General features: G+C 37.8%; 1 protein-coding gene across 6 annotated transcripts in view; it reads right to left on the bottom strand.

Annotated features, from left to right (window-relative positions):
* CNTNAP4 (contactin associated protein family member 4) overlaps positions 1-15,030 on the bottom strand; it is a 285,943-nt gene that overhangs the window by 104,075 nt on the left and 166,838 nt on the right. For 5 of the 6 annotated variants that reach the window (XM_055552670.1, XM_055552674.1, XM_055552676.1 and 2 more), the window contains exons 5-7: positions 2,854-3,057; positions 2,111-2,295; positions 1,184-1,327 (exon numbers count right to left, since the gene is read on the bottom strand). In XM_055552670.1, the coding sequence (XP_055408645.1) occupies positions 1,184-1,327; positions 2,111-2,295; positions 2,854-3,057 (533 nt within the window). The remainder of the gene's footprint in view (positions 1-1,183; positions 1,328-2,110; positions 2,296-2,853; positions 3,058-15,030) is intronic. The other variant, XM_055552672.1, reaches the window with a different exon arrangement.

The raw sequence follows: 15,030 nt of genomic DNA, 5'->3' as shown, positions 1-15,030 counted from the left end.
AAACACTCACATCTATCTCTCTACAATAGTTTTATTTTCCATCTAAATCCTTTTCCCTTTTATATTAAAAAAAAAACTATTTAAAAAATCTTGCTGGATGGTGTGCTCATATAAGCACTATCAATTCACACAGAGAATTAAAAATAAAATATTTTATAAGCAATAAATAATCCTGTGATGTGCTCTGGGTTTTGCTGACACAACACGAGCTTTATTATATATTTTGAATTTTGAACAATTAAAGAAATGTATTCAAATGGTTGGATGTGTCTGCTTTTCTATCAGCAAGTGAATTAAGCTGGAAAGCACGTTTCCCAGAATCTCATTTCTTGTCTGGATCCAGTTAAAAGTTAGCCAAAGAGGGAGCTGACGAGACACCTGAGTCAGAAGTGAAAGGCTGGCCACTTTCCCCAAAAGGTTGGCTCTGTGTGATGAAGTCCAGGGAAGGATGATGACAGAGGGGCTGGTGACTACCCCAGCGTGTCCTGCCTCTTCCACTCTGCTCCATCTCTTCTTCCAGACAGCTGACCTCCACTTTCCAGTGCCTCCAACTGTTAAGATCCAAGTCCTAAAACAGACCCCTTGTCCCTAAACCCAGAGTGCTTCTCTGACTGCACCCTGACCAATACAGCTGTATTTAAATTCCACCACTTTTCCATAGAATTAGAACATCATGCAGCCTGACCAGCACTGTTCTTGGCAGATGCAATCTTGTAAGAGCCTATTAGCTTCTTTTATTAGTTATGAATGACCGTGGCAAAATACAATTTTTCCAACCACTTCTCTAATATACGTGCATGTTATCTGATTCCAGGAAACCAGTATTCTGCTTCGGAGAGTAAGTCAGGGAGTATCTTATTAAGGAAATTACAGAGGAAAAGAAATTAGTCTCCTGAGACCAATAATATCACAACAAAATAAAATGATCAGTTGAACCAAGAAAAGAACCTGCTTTACTTCATATAAAAATAAAATAATCATGACCTGCGAATTTTAAATATTTTGCATAGAATTAATCCCGTACATGCATATTGCCAAGCTGAGAACTGAGAACTTTTTTTCTAAAGAACAAGAGTAAGGTCTAAAATATCATGTCAAGTGGGACTTCAAAATGAAGCATTTTTTGTGTGTGAGGGAAAGCCACACAGTTTTCCCTTTTTTGTTCACATGAAGACTCTCTTACCATAACGATCATCTGTGGGTCCTGTCGCTTGGCCAAATCAATGACATCCACTCCATTGTAAAAGAGATTTTCTAAACACCCATGAAAGTGTTTATGGGGGAATGACACTGGTTTTCCAGGTGCTGGAATCCCTCCGAAGCTGATCTTAGAAAGAAAAATGGCATCAATAATATTGTTTAGTGATTTTCTGATAATCTGCTTGAATGCTTACGATCAGCAACTATAGCTGCAGCCATCACAGACAGACCAGTGCCTCAGTGCTCTGCACTGCCATACTGTTAATTCCAAACGGAGATTTAAAAGAATCATGATGCAGCTTTTAAAGTAAGTTTATACGCATTCCGTTTTCACTGACAATAGAGCTTGATTATTCTTACAAGTTGCTAATCAAACCTGATTTTAATATTTATTGGTTGCTGAAGAAAAATACATCTTTATTTCCATAGTGACTGGTTTTAACAATGTAACCAATTATAATGACATTTTATTTTATATACATTTCTGGCATATATTGATCTTTGTGCATTTGAATTGGTTATTGATGAATCAGTTAAGCTATTCGTTGCTACATTCTTTCTCTAAATCTGCACTGTTCAGGAGTGCTTTTTGCCCCCCCACTTCCAAAATAATGCAACACAGTCTATATTTACTTGTGGTAAGGAGATCTCTTCAGGGAGATTTCCTGCATACACACTGCAGGCAAAAAAGATAATGTTTCTTTATAAAGATAAATTAACATGCGGGGAGAAAAATGAAGCCTCAGTACTATAGGCACAAAATTGACTACCCGAGTGAGGTTACCTAGAGGAACACTTCCTCAGGACCTTGACTGACTCTGGAGGTGGGTCTTCTAGAGTGTACTGCCTTCCTAGACCACACCACCTAGACTTCACGAAGTCTGCATTAATTGAAACATAACCATCACACCTCATAATTGAGATGCAGGGAACTGAACTCGCCCTGGGCGCGGAAACGCCGCCTGTGCTCGTCCACTGTGAAGTTGACCTGTGTGCCCAAGCGCTGGACGAGCACGGAGTGCCAGTGCTGGTCGTCCAGCAGGCTGCCCAGGGTGAGCCTGACCGGGGCACGAGCCGAGGGCGGCTTTGCGTCACCTTAGAGGAGAGAGAAAAGAACAGAGCCATGATTCCCAGCTGAAAAAAAGAGAAAAGCATTCTTTTGTGGGGACCAGAGTCTCTCATAACAACTGCAATCTCCTTCCATGCACCCCAGCCAAAACACTAGTCTGAATTTACCTCAACTTTGAATACAATATCCTCTCAACCTTGCTGTCATTTCTTCCACTGTTAATTCTCTTTATTAGTATTACCCATCATCACATGTTCATTTTCAATGAAAATTTTATCTTTGCTACAACCTTATTATTTTTACTACCTCAGTATTTTTCAGTGACCCATCCCTTCCATCAAGATGTTTGAAAATAACCAAGTGGTTCTATCAGCACTGTGTAAGAAACATCAAATGAGGGTCCTGAATAGTTTGCAATTTACATGAAAGTGCAATATTGGCATATATATATATACACATATAAACCCTTGAATGTGGAAACAAGGTACCTTAATCATTAAAAAAGATGAGCTATAAAAGCATAAAGTTACTATGGTGATAGCTAAATGACCAGATTTTCAAGCACTTTATCCAAAGAGTTTTACCTGAATTAATAAGCAAAAAGAGTTTTCCTCTTCTTAATTCCAGCGTGATGTGATCTCCATTTTGTCCTTCCCGGTGGAGTAGAATCCCATCACTCTGCATGGTTTTAAATTTCAAAGAAATTACATCCTTTATCGGGCTCAAAGATTTTTTATCAAATCTGTAGAGAAGGCAACTTTTTCCATCAAGATCAACCACCTCTGATCCTAGACAAAGATATCAAAAGTTGTTCTAAGGATAAATATGCTTTTCATTAAAGTATTTAAAAACTACATCTATGAGAGGATTATACATATACCCATACATGTATAGTTCAGCTCCAAGTCAATCATAATAATGGAAAATAAAACCACCAAATGTCTAATTCCTTCTTGATACCTGGGATTGATTCCATTTCAGGTTTTACCCACCTATTTACAAAATTCATGATCTAGAAATATATTTTGAAATGTATGCCTAATTTCTCTTATGTTATTAAAGACTGTTTCTTAACCCATAAAAACATCAGGGAAAAGGTTGTAATTAATACTGCTAAAACCACTTTGCATATTTCATGATCAACATTTTCAATGACTTTCTTAAAAGCTGGAGTTAAATGGTTTTTTAGCTTCTGAAAAAGTAGAAATCTTTTTCTACTTTTGAAATCTCAAAATTCTTTCATACATGCCATATATAAAAAAGATCCATATATAAATACATACATATACATCAGACTCATCAAATGCCACCTCAAATGTATATTAAACTGACCTTTGTGTTATATTTGTGTGTGTGTGTGGCTAAGTAATAGTATTTAAGAGCAATGCTATTTTCTATCTTCTCAAGGGTGTTGTTGGAAAGATACTCACTTAATGACATTATAAGAGCTGTTCTGCCGTGTTTGTGTCATAACTGTGACATTGACAGGTTTTTTCAGCTTTCTGACAGTGTCTTATCTACTCATTGTCAAGATCACTTTTATTCAGTTCATCTGAAAAAAGATGTCATGTTATACCAGTAACATAACAGTACATCTGTCAAAATCAGCTGCACCCTGAACAGGTGACAGAAAAAAGAGCTGATAATACTCAGAAAGCCTGCAGCATTTCCTACATTTCACAAATCAAAGATTTTTTTTTAAAAAAGCAATTACCCTTGAGAGTGCATTTATGTAATAAATGAAGAGGTTAGGGAGGCCCAATAAAATAGGAAGCTATTTTTCAACTGGTTAGGTGACTTCTCCCAGTCAACAAAACGACGTTACAGTTTACTCATCTTGTTTCATTTGACAAAATTATTACATCAACTTGTATGCTCAAATATGCATCTCATTCAGATTATCCATCATATTTAATGTGAACCATTTATATTCACCACCACCCAAAATTTTTTTCAACTATTTTATGCAGCTATCTTTTGGAAATTCAGAGGTTTGATTTTTCCACATCTTGTTAATGTGCTTATAAAGAATTCATTCACCAAGTGCACATGAATAAACATTGCATTCTGTAGAAAGAATGTTAACCGAACAATTATTCCTTGTTATATAGCTGAATGAATGTGCATGACACAAACATAACTCTGTGTCAAATACAAATAATGTGTTCTATGATTATTAGATTACAATAAATTAAGAAAAATTCCAATAAGACAGGCCTTAAATGCTGACACATTTGGAGCAATGCAGTTATCTCTGAGTTAATGCATTGCTTAAAGGCAACCATCATTATAATGATTTTATTTCAGATAAAGTCTATCTTTGGAATTAGCTACCAAGAGATTTTTTTTTTCCCCAATAAGGGACTAGCCTGGGATACTTCAGCCTTCTATTTCTTTTTTCCTCTCTTCTTCACTATAGCTATTACATTATAATGGTCATATTAGCCTTTTATTGCACCAAAAGCTTTGTGCCAGGAATATGTCCATCAGCAATATGGGATAGTGAGAAACGTGTTAGACTACTGATGCCTAAGGCAGTGGTATACTGTTTCATCTCTTAAATGGAAGCCACTTGCCATTTTCTCTTGCTCTGACCTATTACGTTCTTAATTCACAGGTATCACACTATGTAATTGGACCCATTCACTAAATAAACATGTATTTAGGCCATCTAGTTTGAGGCCCTGTGATGGATGCTGTGATAAAAAGATGGACCAACACCAATATGGCCTTTGTCCTCAAGGAACTTATATTCAGTGAAGACAGAAGTGGCATGTAAAAAAGTAAATTCATAAACCATTACAGACTGTCAGAGGCATTCTGATCAAGATTAAAAGAAGCCTGGGGTCACTTTAGTTAAGATAGTTGGGGAAGCTCAGTTCTGAGGTCTAGAAACCTGAGGCTAAAGCAGAGGGTAATCAATAATCTTCTTACTCTTGCCAGACTTCAACTCCTAAACTTGTCCCCATAAAATAGAATTAGTTCTATTATGTTTAATTTTAAGATGGCTAGACATTCTCCCAACACAGTCTTTCCTCCACTGTCCTGAAAGGAAGCTCTGAGGTTTCTGAGAAACCCCAGGGGCAGTCAGTAACTCAGCTCTCAGAAGGAGAACTTGGAGGGAGGAGGCTACCCTTAAAAAGGGGGCCTGAAAAGCAGGAGTTAGCGAAGTAGAGGGTTCAACAAACTCATTACAATCACATCACAGATCTCACATCCGTGTGAACAATACCCTTCAGGAAAAAAAATCTAAAAACAATTCAGAGTGTGAGTACAACGTCAGTAGAGGGCAACTTCACATCACATCCGTCAATATATGTATGAGGATTCTCATAAAACAAGAAATTCAGGATGGTTCCGAACAGTATTACTTTAGATAGAAAGCTCATTTATAAAAGCTATTTATAGAATTTATCTGACATATTAAAAGTATATGATTTTAAGTAATAATCATAAAATGCTGTGCTATGATTAAAGACAGTTAATGATATAAAAATCTGGGACTATCTGAAAAAAATAATCTTTTGAGAGACAGAGCGAGAGACAGGGAGAATCTAAATTTTCTCCAAGGATGCTGATGGAAGAGGGATGTCTCTTTGGAAAGCGATGTTACCACTACCAAGAAAACTGGAAAAACTGGAAAATAAATCAAAGGAATAACTTGATGTCCTCTCAATGTCATGCTGGAGCTTTTTAAAAGAGTCCTGTCTAAGGATTACTTAATTTTAGGTGAATTCACAAATGTCTAGTTTTACTATTTATTACTGATTAGGGCCAGACTCTAAGTTACATATTAATTTATAGTTTTTTTTTCTCCCCAGTAGAGATGTAAATAACTTCGATTCTGGCAGAAAATATATCCCCAAATATTTTGGTTTTATTGCCCTGTTGGGCATTTTAACCATTCGTGTAGTTAACCTAGTGACAGTAATCCAACATTCTTAGGTTCCTATATACACTCAGTCTCTCGAATTTTCTTTGGATGCCTTCTCTAATAAATCAAATGCACCTTTGATATACCTTTATGCTCTACTTGGATCAATACAGAACTACCATCTGACCCAGCAATCCCATCCCTGGGTATATATCCAGAGAAAGCTATAATTCAAAACAATACACGCACCCCAATTGCAGCATTGTTCACAACAGCCAGGACATGGAAGCAACCTAAATGACCGTCACCAGAGGAGAAGATAGAGAAGACTCGGTACATATGTGATGGAGTATCACTCAGCCATAAAAAGAGAATTCAATAATGCCATTTGTAGCAACGTGGATAGACCTAGAGATTATCATACTAAGTGAAGTCAGAAATAGAAAGACAAATATCATATGATATCCCTTATATGTGAAATCTAATAAAAATGATACAAATCAATTTATTTACAAAATAGAAATAGATCTCAAAATAAAATTTATCGTTACCACAGGAAAACATGAGAGGACGTGATAAATTAGGTTGGGATTAACATATACACACTACTGTATATAAAAGATAACTCATAAGGACCTACTGTATAGCACAGGAAGTTTACTTAATATTCCATAATAATCTAAACGGGAAAGAATATGAAATACATATGCATATACATGTATAACTGATTCCCTTTTCTGTACACCCGAAACTAACACAGCATGGTAAATCAGCTATACTACAATAAATTTTCTTTTAAAAAAGAGCACTGGCAATGCAAACACATTCTCACAAAAGAAAAAGTCCAGATGATTTATAACAGCATTTCTTCATGTTGAAACTGACAGGTGTATGGAGCATTAATAAAATTAATCCAACTCAATGCTTATTTGTTTTGATACAGGCACTAAATTAATATCTAAAACAATATTAACATTTAAATTTACATTTAATAACACATTCCAATCTTTTGTCAAACATTTTTTTGGGGAAAAGAAGCTTTTGTACACAATGGAATATATAAATGGGAAAAGTAGAGGTATTAGAAAATGGATTACAGGAACAACTGAAAGTCGGCGGTTAATAACACTTGTAACAGTAAATGGTCTACTGTTCAAAGATGTAGGAAGAGACATGCTACTTGACTGTAAGAGAGAACTGCTTCTCTAATTGCAAATTTGTCCATTGGTATGCTTATTAACTAAAGTTATATCTTTAAATGGGTTTTTACTTCATTGCTTTATTGCACTGACCTCTAACAGAATAATGAATAGAAATGATAATAGTAAGCATCTTGTCTCACTCCTGATCTCAGGGGACAATCTGAAATAATCCACCATTAAGTAGGATACTTGCTATAAGTTCTTTGTAGATAGCTTCTAACAGATTAAAGTAGCTACTTTTGTTTCCTTGTTGGTAAAGAGTTCTCATCATGAATTAGGTACTGGATTTCATCAAATATTTACTCTATATCAATTCAGATGACATGATTTTTATTCTTTATTCTGTTGACATGGTGAATTATATTACTCAATTGTGTATGACTGTGTGTGTGTGTGTGTGCTGAGTCATGTCCAACTCTTTGTGAACTCATGCACGGCAGCCTGCCAGACTCCTGTCCATGGAATTTTCCAGGCAAGAAAACTGGAGCGGGTTGCCATTTCTTACTCCAGGGAGTCTTCTCCACCCAAGGATCCAACCCATGTCTCTTGCATCTCCTGCACTGGTAGAATTCTTTACCAACTGTACCACCTGGGAATACCAAATGTTAAATCTGTATTCCTGAATTAAACGTGCATGATATGTTAGCCTTATGCATCACTGGATTTGATTTTCTAATATTTCACATAAATGTTTTTACTTCTGTTTCCAAAAGAGACTGACCTATAACTGAGGTTATATTTTTAATGATTATATTATCATCAATATTAATAATGTGACTCTATTATATGCTGGCTCACCATGGGGAGGGCATGAACTCTAATTTTCTATAAATAAATTTCAAATTGTTCTGATATGTTCACCTCCTGTGCCCTTTCAGCCATTTTTCATAAGTACATTATACTTAGCCTAGTAGTTAAGACAGCTAGTCAGTGTGGGTTTCAGTCTGCACTCTACCTTAGGCAAGTGTATGAGTTTTCTATCATTGCTGGAACACACTTTGTTCCATAAAAAGAAAACACAAATTTGTTATCTAACAGCTTTGGAATTCAGAAGTCATTACTTTGCCAACAAAAGTCCGTCTAGTCAAGGCTATGGTTTTTCCACTGGTCATGTATGGATGTGAGAGTTGGACTCTGAAGAAAGCTTAGTGCTTAAGAATTGATGCTTTTGAACTGTGGTGTTGGAGAAGACTCTTGAGAGTCCCTTGGACTGCAAGGAGATCCAACCAGTCCATCCTAAAGGAGATCAGCCCTGGGATTTCTTTGGAAGGAATGATGCTAAAGCTGAAACTCCAGTACTTTGGCCACCTCATGCGAAGAGTTGACTCATTGGAAAAGACCCTGATGCTGGGAGGGATTGGGGGCAGGAGGAGAAGGGGACGACAGAGGATGAGATGGCTGGATGGCATCACCGACTCGATGGACATGAGTCTGAGTGAACTCCAGGAGTTGGTGATGCACAGAGAGGCCTGGCGCGCTGCAATTGATGGGGTCGTGACTGAACTGAACTGAATTGAACTGAAAATCAGGGTTGGCAGGGACTGCTTTCCCTCTGATGTCTCTAGAAGACAGTCACTCTGCTTGCCTTTTCCAGCTTTTAGGAACCCCTTCAGTCCTTGACTTATGGCCCCTTCCTTCATGTACAGAACCAGCATCATAGCAACTTCAAATTTCTCTTTCTCATCATCGCTCATGTTTGCATTCATAGTCACATCTCCTTTTCTAACTGATCCTGTCACCTCTGTTTTACAAGGACTCCTGTGATTACATTGGGTCCACCTGGATAATTCAGGATCATCTCCCCAACTCAAGATCCTTAACTTAATCACAACTATAAAGTACCTTTGTCATGTATAGTAACATGTTTACGATTATAGGGCATTATTCGATCACAGCAAGTTACTGTCTCTCTTTGGCCCTATTCCTTCAACTGTAATGTTGGAATAATAAGAGTATATTCTTTTTTGAAGCTGAAATATAGGTGACTCACATATTGTGTTAATAATAGAATATTCTTCATAGGACTGTTGTAAGAATGCATATCTACATAATTTTGGAAGTTGTTGGCATATAATTAGGCTTCAATAAATGTGAACAATTACTAAAGCTAATGCTATTATTTATTATTAGAATACTGGGCAGGGAAAGAGATATACCAACAATAGTTTAATAAATACATTTCGTGTGTTTATTTTTTTTAAGTGGACTCTTTAAAAAATAATGAATTTCTGAAGTGCACAAGAAATGCTCAATTTCCAATGTCATTGCCAGGTTATGCAGCAAGAATGAGCTTGAGCCATCTGCGGGTTCTGTGGCTTTTTTCTCTGTCTGTCAGCAAATGCCTGAGCTGACTCACCACGGCAATTGTCAGTGACCTGAACCCTCCTCAGTGAATACCTCCATCTCAATTCTTCTCAGAGCAGGAATCAAGGAAAGAAGAGACTCACAAAGATTGCAAGCCCTGCTCTCGTATCAATTCTCCCTGTGACCCTGGGAAACAGGTATGGCCTGCTTGATTTGCGTGATTCAGAAATACAACCTCCCACTGAATACAAAGTTTCCTCAGAGAAAATATTTAAATTTCTTTCAGGGAGTTGTGTCAGAAGTGGAATTGCTGAAACGTATTCTGTGCTCCTTCTGCAGCTCATGTTTACGGAGACCTTTCTACGAACACAGTGGAAGACACAGTGATGCATAAAACCAAGCGCAGTTTCCCCCCAGAGCTTACAGTCTAACGGGGAGGACACCCGGCCCTGAGAGGTGATTATTCATGCTTCACTTCTGCATTAGAGCTGGGTCCTAAATGATTTCTCACATGTGAAGGGGGAGCCGAACCTCAGCCTCAGAGAAGGATGCTAACTAAATGGCAGAAATGCTTCACCTCCATAAGCAGCAAACTGGTTTCCTCCCTCTGCATATTTTACATGCAGGCACACTCCTCACGGTGATATCTCCCACTTGACCCAGTCCCGTTTCCTCACCCTTGCACCCTACCCCTGCTCTAGAAGTTGGAGGCTTCTCCAATTGTGAGGGGTTGCCACTTGCAAAAGCAATGTTTTCCCTACCTTATCAGTGAAAAACACATCCAAGGGCTTGATTTCTCAAAGGCGTGCCATGGTCCTACCATGTTAGAGTCAACTAAGGAGAACCTCTTGTGGCCTCCACAAATACTCAACAAACATTCTGAGCGCTGCCTGATGTCTACTAATTCATTAATAGAATCTCTGAAAGACAACCCTGACAGACAGGTTCCTGAGTGAGCCTGAGGCCGAAAGCATGATGGTTATCTGACAAGAAGAACAAGTAGTTTATAGAAACCTGTTCTCTGAAAGTGAACAACCTCATTGCATATGGAATTGTACTGTAGAAATCAAAATTTTTGTTTTGTTTATTAATATCATAGGTGGTACTTGCAGAAAGTTGTGGAGGTGGTAGTGACTTGTCCCTGAAAGACGTTTCAGGGAGCAACAGATTCTGTGAGTTAAACCATATTATTATTGAATCATATCATTATTGGTGAGATCAGCTGACTAAGAAACTTAAATCAGAAAAAATGAAATAGGAAATGCATGAACTGGAAAACAAGTCATTAAAAATAGGAAATTGACTTTATTGATGGTCCTGAAAGAATTCTTGAAAAAGACAGGACAGTCTTCTAATAATTGTTAGGGAATCACCCAAAAAAACACAAATAGAAAAAGAGTGCTACCACTGGTGGAAACAGCGATGGACCAAACTCTTCTTGGCTAAATTGAATTCAGTCTTAAACACTGAATACTGCCTCTCTATTTAAAAATTACTACCTATGAATCACTAAACAGAGGTCCAGTTTCTCCTTATAAATAAAACACATTAATCAGACTGAGTCACCGTTAAACTATATTAAAGCTACAGCATGACGTAGAAGCACTTGAGTCTGTGCTACAGAACTAGGCTTTAAAGAGATGTAGAGGAGAGATGAAGCACTCTAGAAATCAACAGGAAATGAGCTGTTCTATTTTTGCATGGTAGCATAAAAGAACACAGAATGATTTAAGGGACTCGGGTTTAAAACAACTAAAAGTAATACAACAAAAAGGAAGAAGGCAGACAGGGAAAAGCTGACTTGACTATCATGGTTTTAAATGATTGAGTTAAGGTCAGTGATAACACTCCAGGGGGTTATGGGAGCAAACGTCATCATGGCCATTTATATGTCAATCTAAATTAACATTTTGAATAGACTTGAAATAGGTAACATCTACTTCATCAAGGACACTGGAGTGTGTCATGGGAGGATGTAAGCTGGATTTATGTTTCTAATATTTTAATTTTTGTGATCTCACAGATTCTTAGTTTCCCCATTTGGAACATGTGAAGAATAATTCCAACCTTTCATGCTACACCAAAGAAGATCTTGGCATCCAGTGGAAACATCAAAATGCCTTGACATTTATTACTGAGTATGCTATTTAGTGGCTTAGTGGTAAAGAATGCACCTGCCAATGCAGGAGATGCAGGAGACATGGGTTCAATCCCTGGGTCAGGAAGATCCTCTGGAGGAGGAAATGGTAACCCACTCCAGTATTCTTGCCTGGAAAATTCCATGGACAGAGGAACCCGGCAGACTACTGTCCACAGGGTCACAAAGAGTCAGACATGACTGAGCACACAGGCATGCTATTATTTTCATTTTAATAACAACTTTGGAAATGTCATATGTTCATCTCAGAGATTTTTCCCTTTTCATCAACTGCCACTGCTTGAATATAATAAACTTGGATATTTACATATTCATTCACTTTTTTGGTTTATATCATAGCAAATCAGATATATTTCTTAATGCATCTACTTAACAAATAATTGCTGAACATTTACTGTGCTAAGTTCTATAGCAGAAGCCTGTGTAACAGTGAACATATAGGCTTCTGGCCTCACGGATACTCAAATCATAAGGAAAAGAAAGACATTATGAGACTCATCCCCATGTGAACAGATGCTTTTACAAATGGTAAGTGGAACTTGAAGGAAAAGGACACGGTTATATCAGAGTTTTGAGTAGAAAGATTCAAATTAGGTTGCTGATTAGGGATGACATCTCTGAGGAAGTGATATTTAAGATGAATAGATGACCGCTATGAGAAGGTCCAGGGTCAGGAGGATGTGGGGAGGGCATGAGCGGGTAGGAAGAGCTGGGAAGGCGGGGAGTCTGGCGAGAGATGGATGGCGTGGAAGGAACTACAGGGAAAATTCAGCTCCACAGGGAGCTGAATTACTGGCAGATCACCTTGACTCTGTGAAAGCTTGCTTCCAGATTTTTCTGGGGCAGGTCTATTTTGGATTTGTCTTTAGTCCCAGGACGTAACAGTTGGCCATTGGTTACGGTGTTTATTCCTAAAGCAATGCCTTTCTGGGTTTTCAGTTAGAAGCCCAAAGTGCTTAGCAAGTCTAAGATGGCAGGACTTGAATCCAAAGGTGCCCTTCCCAGAACTAGGCAGGTGCTGAATGAAGTCCCCAGGATTTTCATCTCCCGGCTCCTGCTTTTGCCAGGTGCATCGTGAGCACTTGTAAGTCAGGGATCAGGCAAGGCTTTAAGGAGACTGTGGATGCAGAAGTCAGGGCTCCCCTTCTGACACCCTGCTTTTCGGTATTCCACCCGAAAGTTCTAACCACTCTGGCAACTTTGAACTTTGTCCTCTGTCTCCTAGCAAAATTTGGCTCCCTTCTTCTTGAGTATAATGATGTTCTTAGGAGGAAGTCAGCTACACGTGGATCTCCTGGAATTTGTTTTCCATCTTTCAAAAATCAAGTCCTTTTCAAGTTTCTGCCTGTTTTGAGTTGAACTTCAAAGCCCTGAAGCAGCTTTTAAAATATATATTTTACCCAGCAACAATAATTGTTGTGGGCAGCAAGATAGTCCAATAAAAGCTCTCTCTTATGGCTGGTACCTAAAAGGAAATCTCTCTCTTTTTGTGAACACATGCATGCTATTATTATCATTTTAATAACAACACTTTGGAAATGTTATATGTTCATCTCAGAGATATTTCCCTTTTCATCAACTGCTACTGCTTGAGTATAATAAATTTGGATATTATATTATATGGTGGATTATATTATATTATGGATATATTATAATGTGAATGTTATATAATTATTAACTTGGTCCATTAATTTATTTAGGATTACAAAATGGGCATATACTGATTCTATTTCTTCTTTATTTACATAAATATAACTTAAAACAGAAAGCCCTTCTAATCTTCTATGTGATCGCGTTGAGGTACAGATTACATAGGAAAACCAGGATAAATGCTTGATGTTTTCTCCACATTTATTAGTTTTCAAAATAATGAGTCAATTCCTTAATAGCTCTCCTAGGTGACCAACGAGAGTTTTCTCTTTTTATAATTATCATGAATCCATTCCTTTAAATATAGTTAATATGTTTCAGAACTGCAGTTACCAACTTTATTGATGCTAAAATATTTCCATCTTTGATCAGAGAGAGCCTCTTCAGTTGGCTCTGTGTTCTTTTGACATAATCCTGATGGGTTTTCACAGTGTCCTTATTTCCTTGAATTTTAACTTCACCTATCATCAAATTAAAATCTTAAGACTATAAACTCTGCAAAGAATTAGAATTTATCTACTTTGATTTTAGGCCAATAAGAATCTATCCTCTTTTTAAACTCTGACATAAAATAGGATCCCTTAGCTGCAGTATTAGCTGATAAACAATCTGAGAGCAGGGATTGTATTTAATGCATCTTGTCAAGATTTCAGCAGTTAACACATTGTTAGCGTTAGGTGCTCAGTCATATCTAACACTTTGCGACCCCATGGGCTGTAACCCACCAGGCTCTTCTGTCTGTGGAATTCCCCAGGCAAGGATACTAGAGTGGGTGGCCATTCCCTTTTCCAGGGCATCTGTTGGAGTTGCTTAATAATTAGATATTGGATTCAATCACAATTATACTTTAGGTAAATATAACACATTTCCTGCTTTTCCTTTCCCCGCTAACCCAACAAGTGGTGTGAGAGAGCTGCACCCGGAGTAGACAGAGTCTATTACCTAGTTTTCTCTCAGAGTTTTTCACCCACATAAACACTTGCATCTCTCATGCCACTTTATTATGTTTCCTGTTAATATATTTTCTAAGCAGAAATCTACAGATGTGAGTAGTTCTGACTTTCAGTATTTTTTACATTACAAAATGCACACTCTTATTTTTTTAAGTTAATGTGTTTTGCGCTATCTAACTTATTTCCATCTACTAAATAGAATCCATACTTTTCTCTTAAGTGGCCTGCCATTAAGCACATAAGCATACAAGAGTGACACTTCTGTACATTTCTTCTCTGCCAGTCCTCTCACTCACTCCTTGCCCTGGGCCCTGGGCCTGATCTCTATCTGCCAGTCCTCTCACTCACTCTTTGCCCTGGGCCCTGGGCCTGATCTCTAACAGGCTGGGTGTGCCACCTGGATGATGGGGATGGCCTTCCTGAGGTTCCCCAGACCTGCTGCAATTCATTCACTCATCTATCCAGAAGACTATCTAGTTTCAACATCATAGAATGTGCGTGAAGTGACTGGAGGCAGAACATACCTTCTGACCTAAACAGGAAGTACTAGAGAAACTAGAAAGTGTGATTTCCACACTGAGAAAAGACCATGAGTTAAAGAATTATCTAGGTAGGGGAAT

Source organism: Bubalus kerabau, chromosome 17, assembly GCF_029407905.1.
Source record: "Bubalus kerabau isolate K-KA32 ecotype Philippines breed swamp buffalo chromosome 17, PCC_UOA_SB_1v2, whole genome shotgun sequence".
Lineage (NCBI taxonomy): Eukaryota > Metazoa > Chordata > Mammalia > Artiodactyla > Bovidae > Bubalus > Bubalus kerabau.
This window is presented reverse-complemented; position numbering and strand designations above follow the sequence as displayed.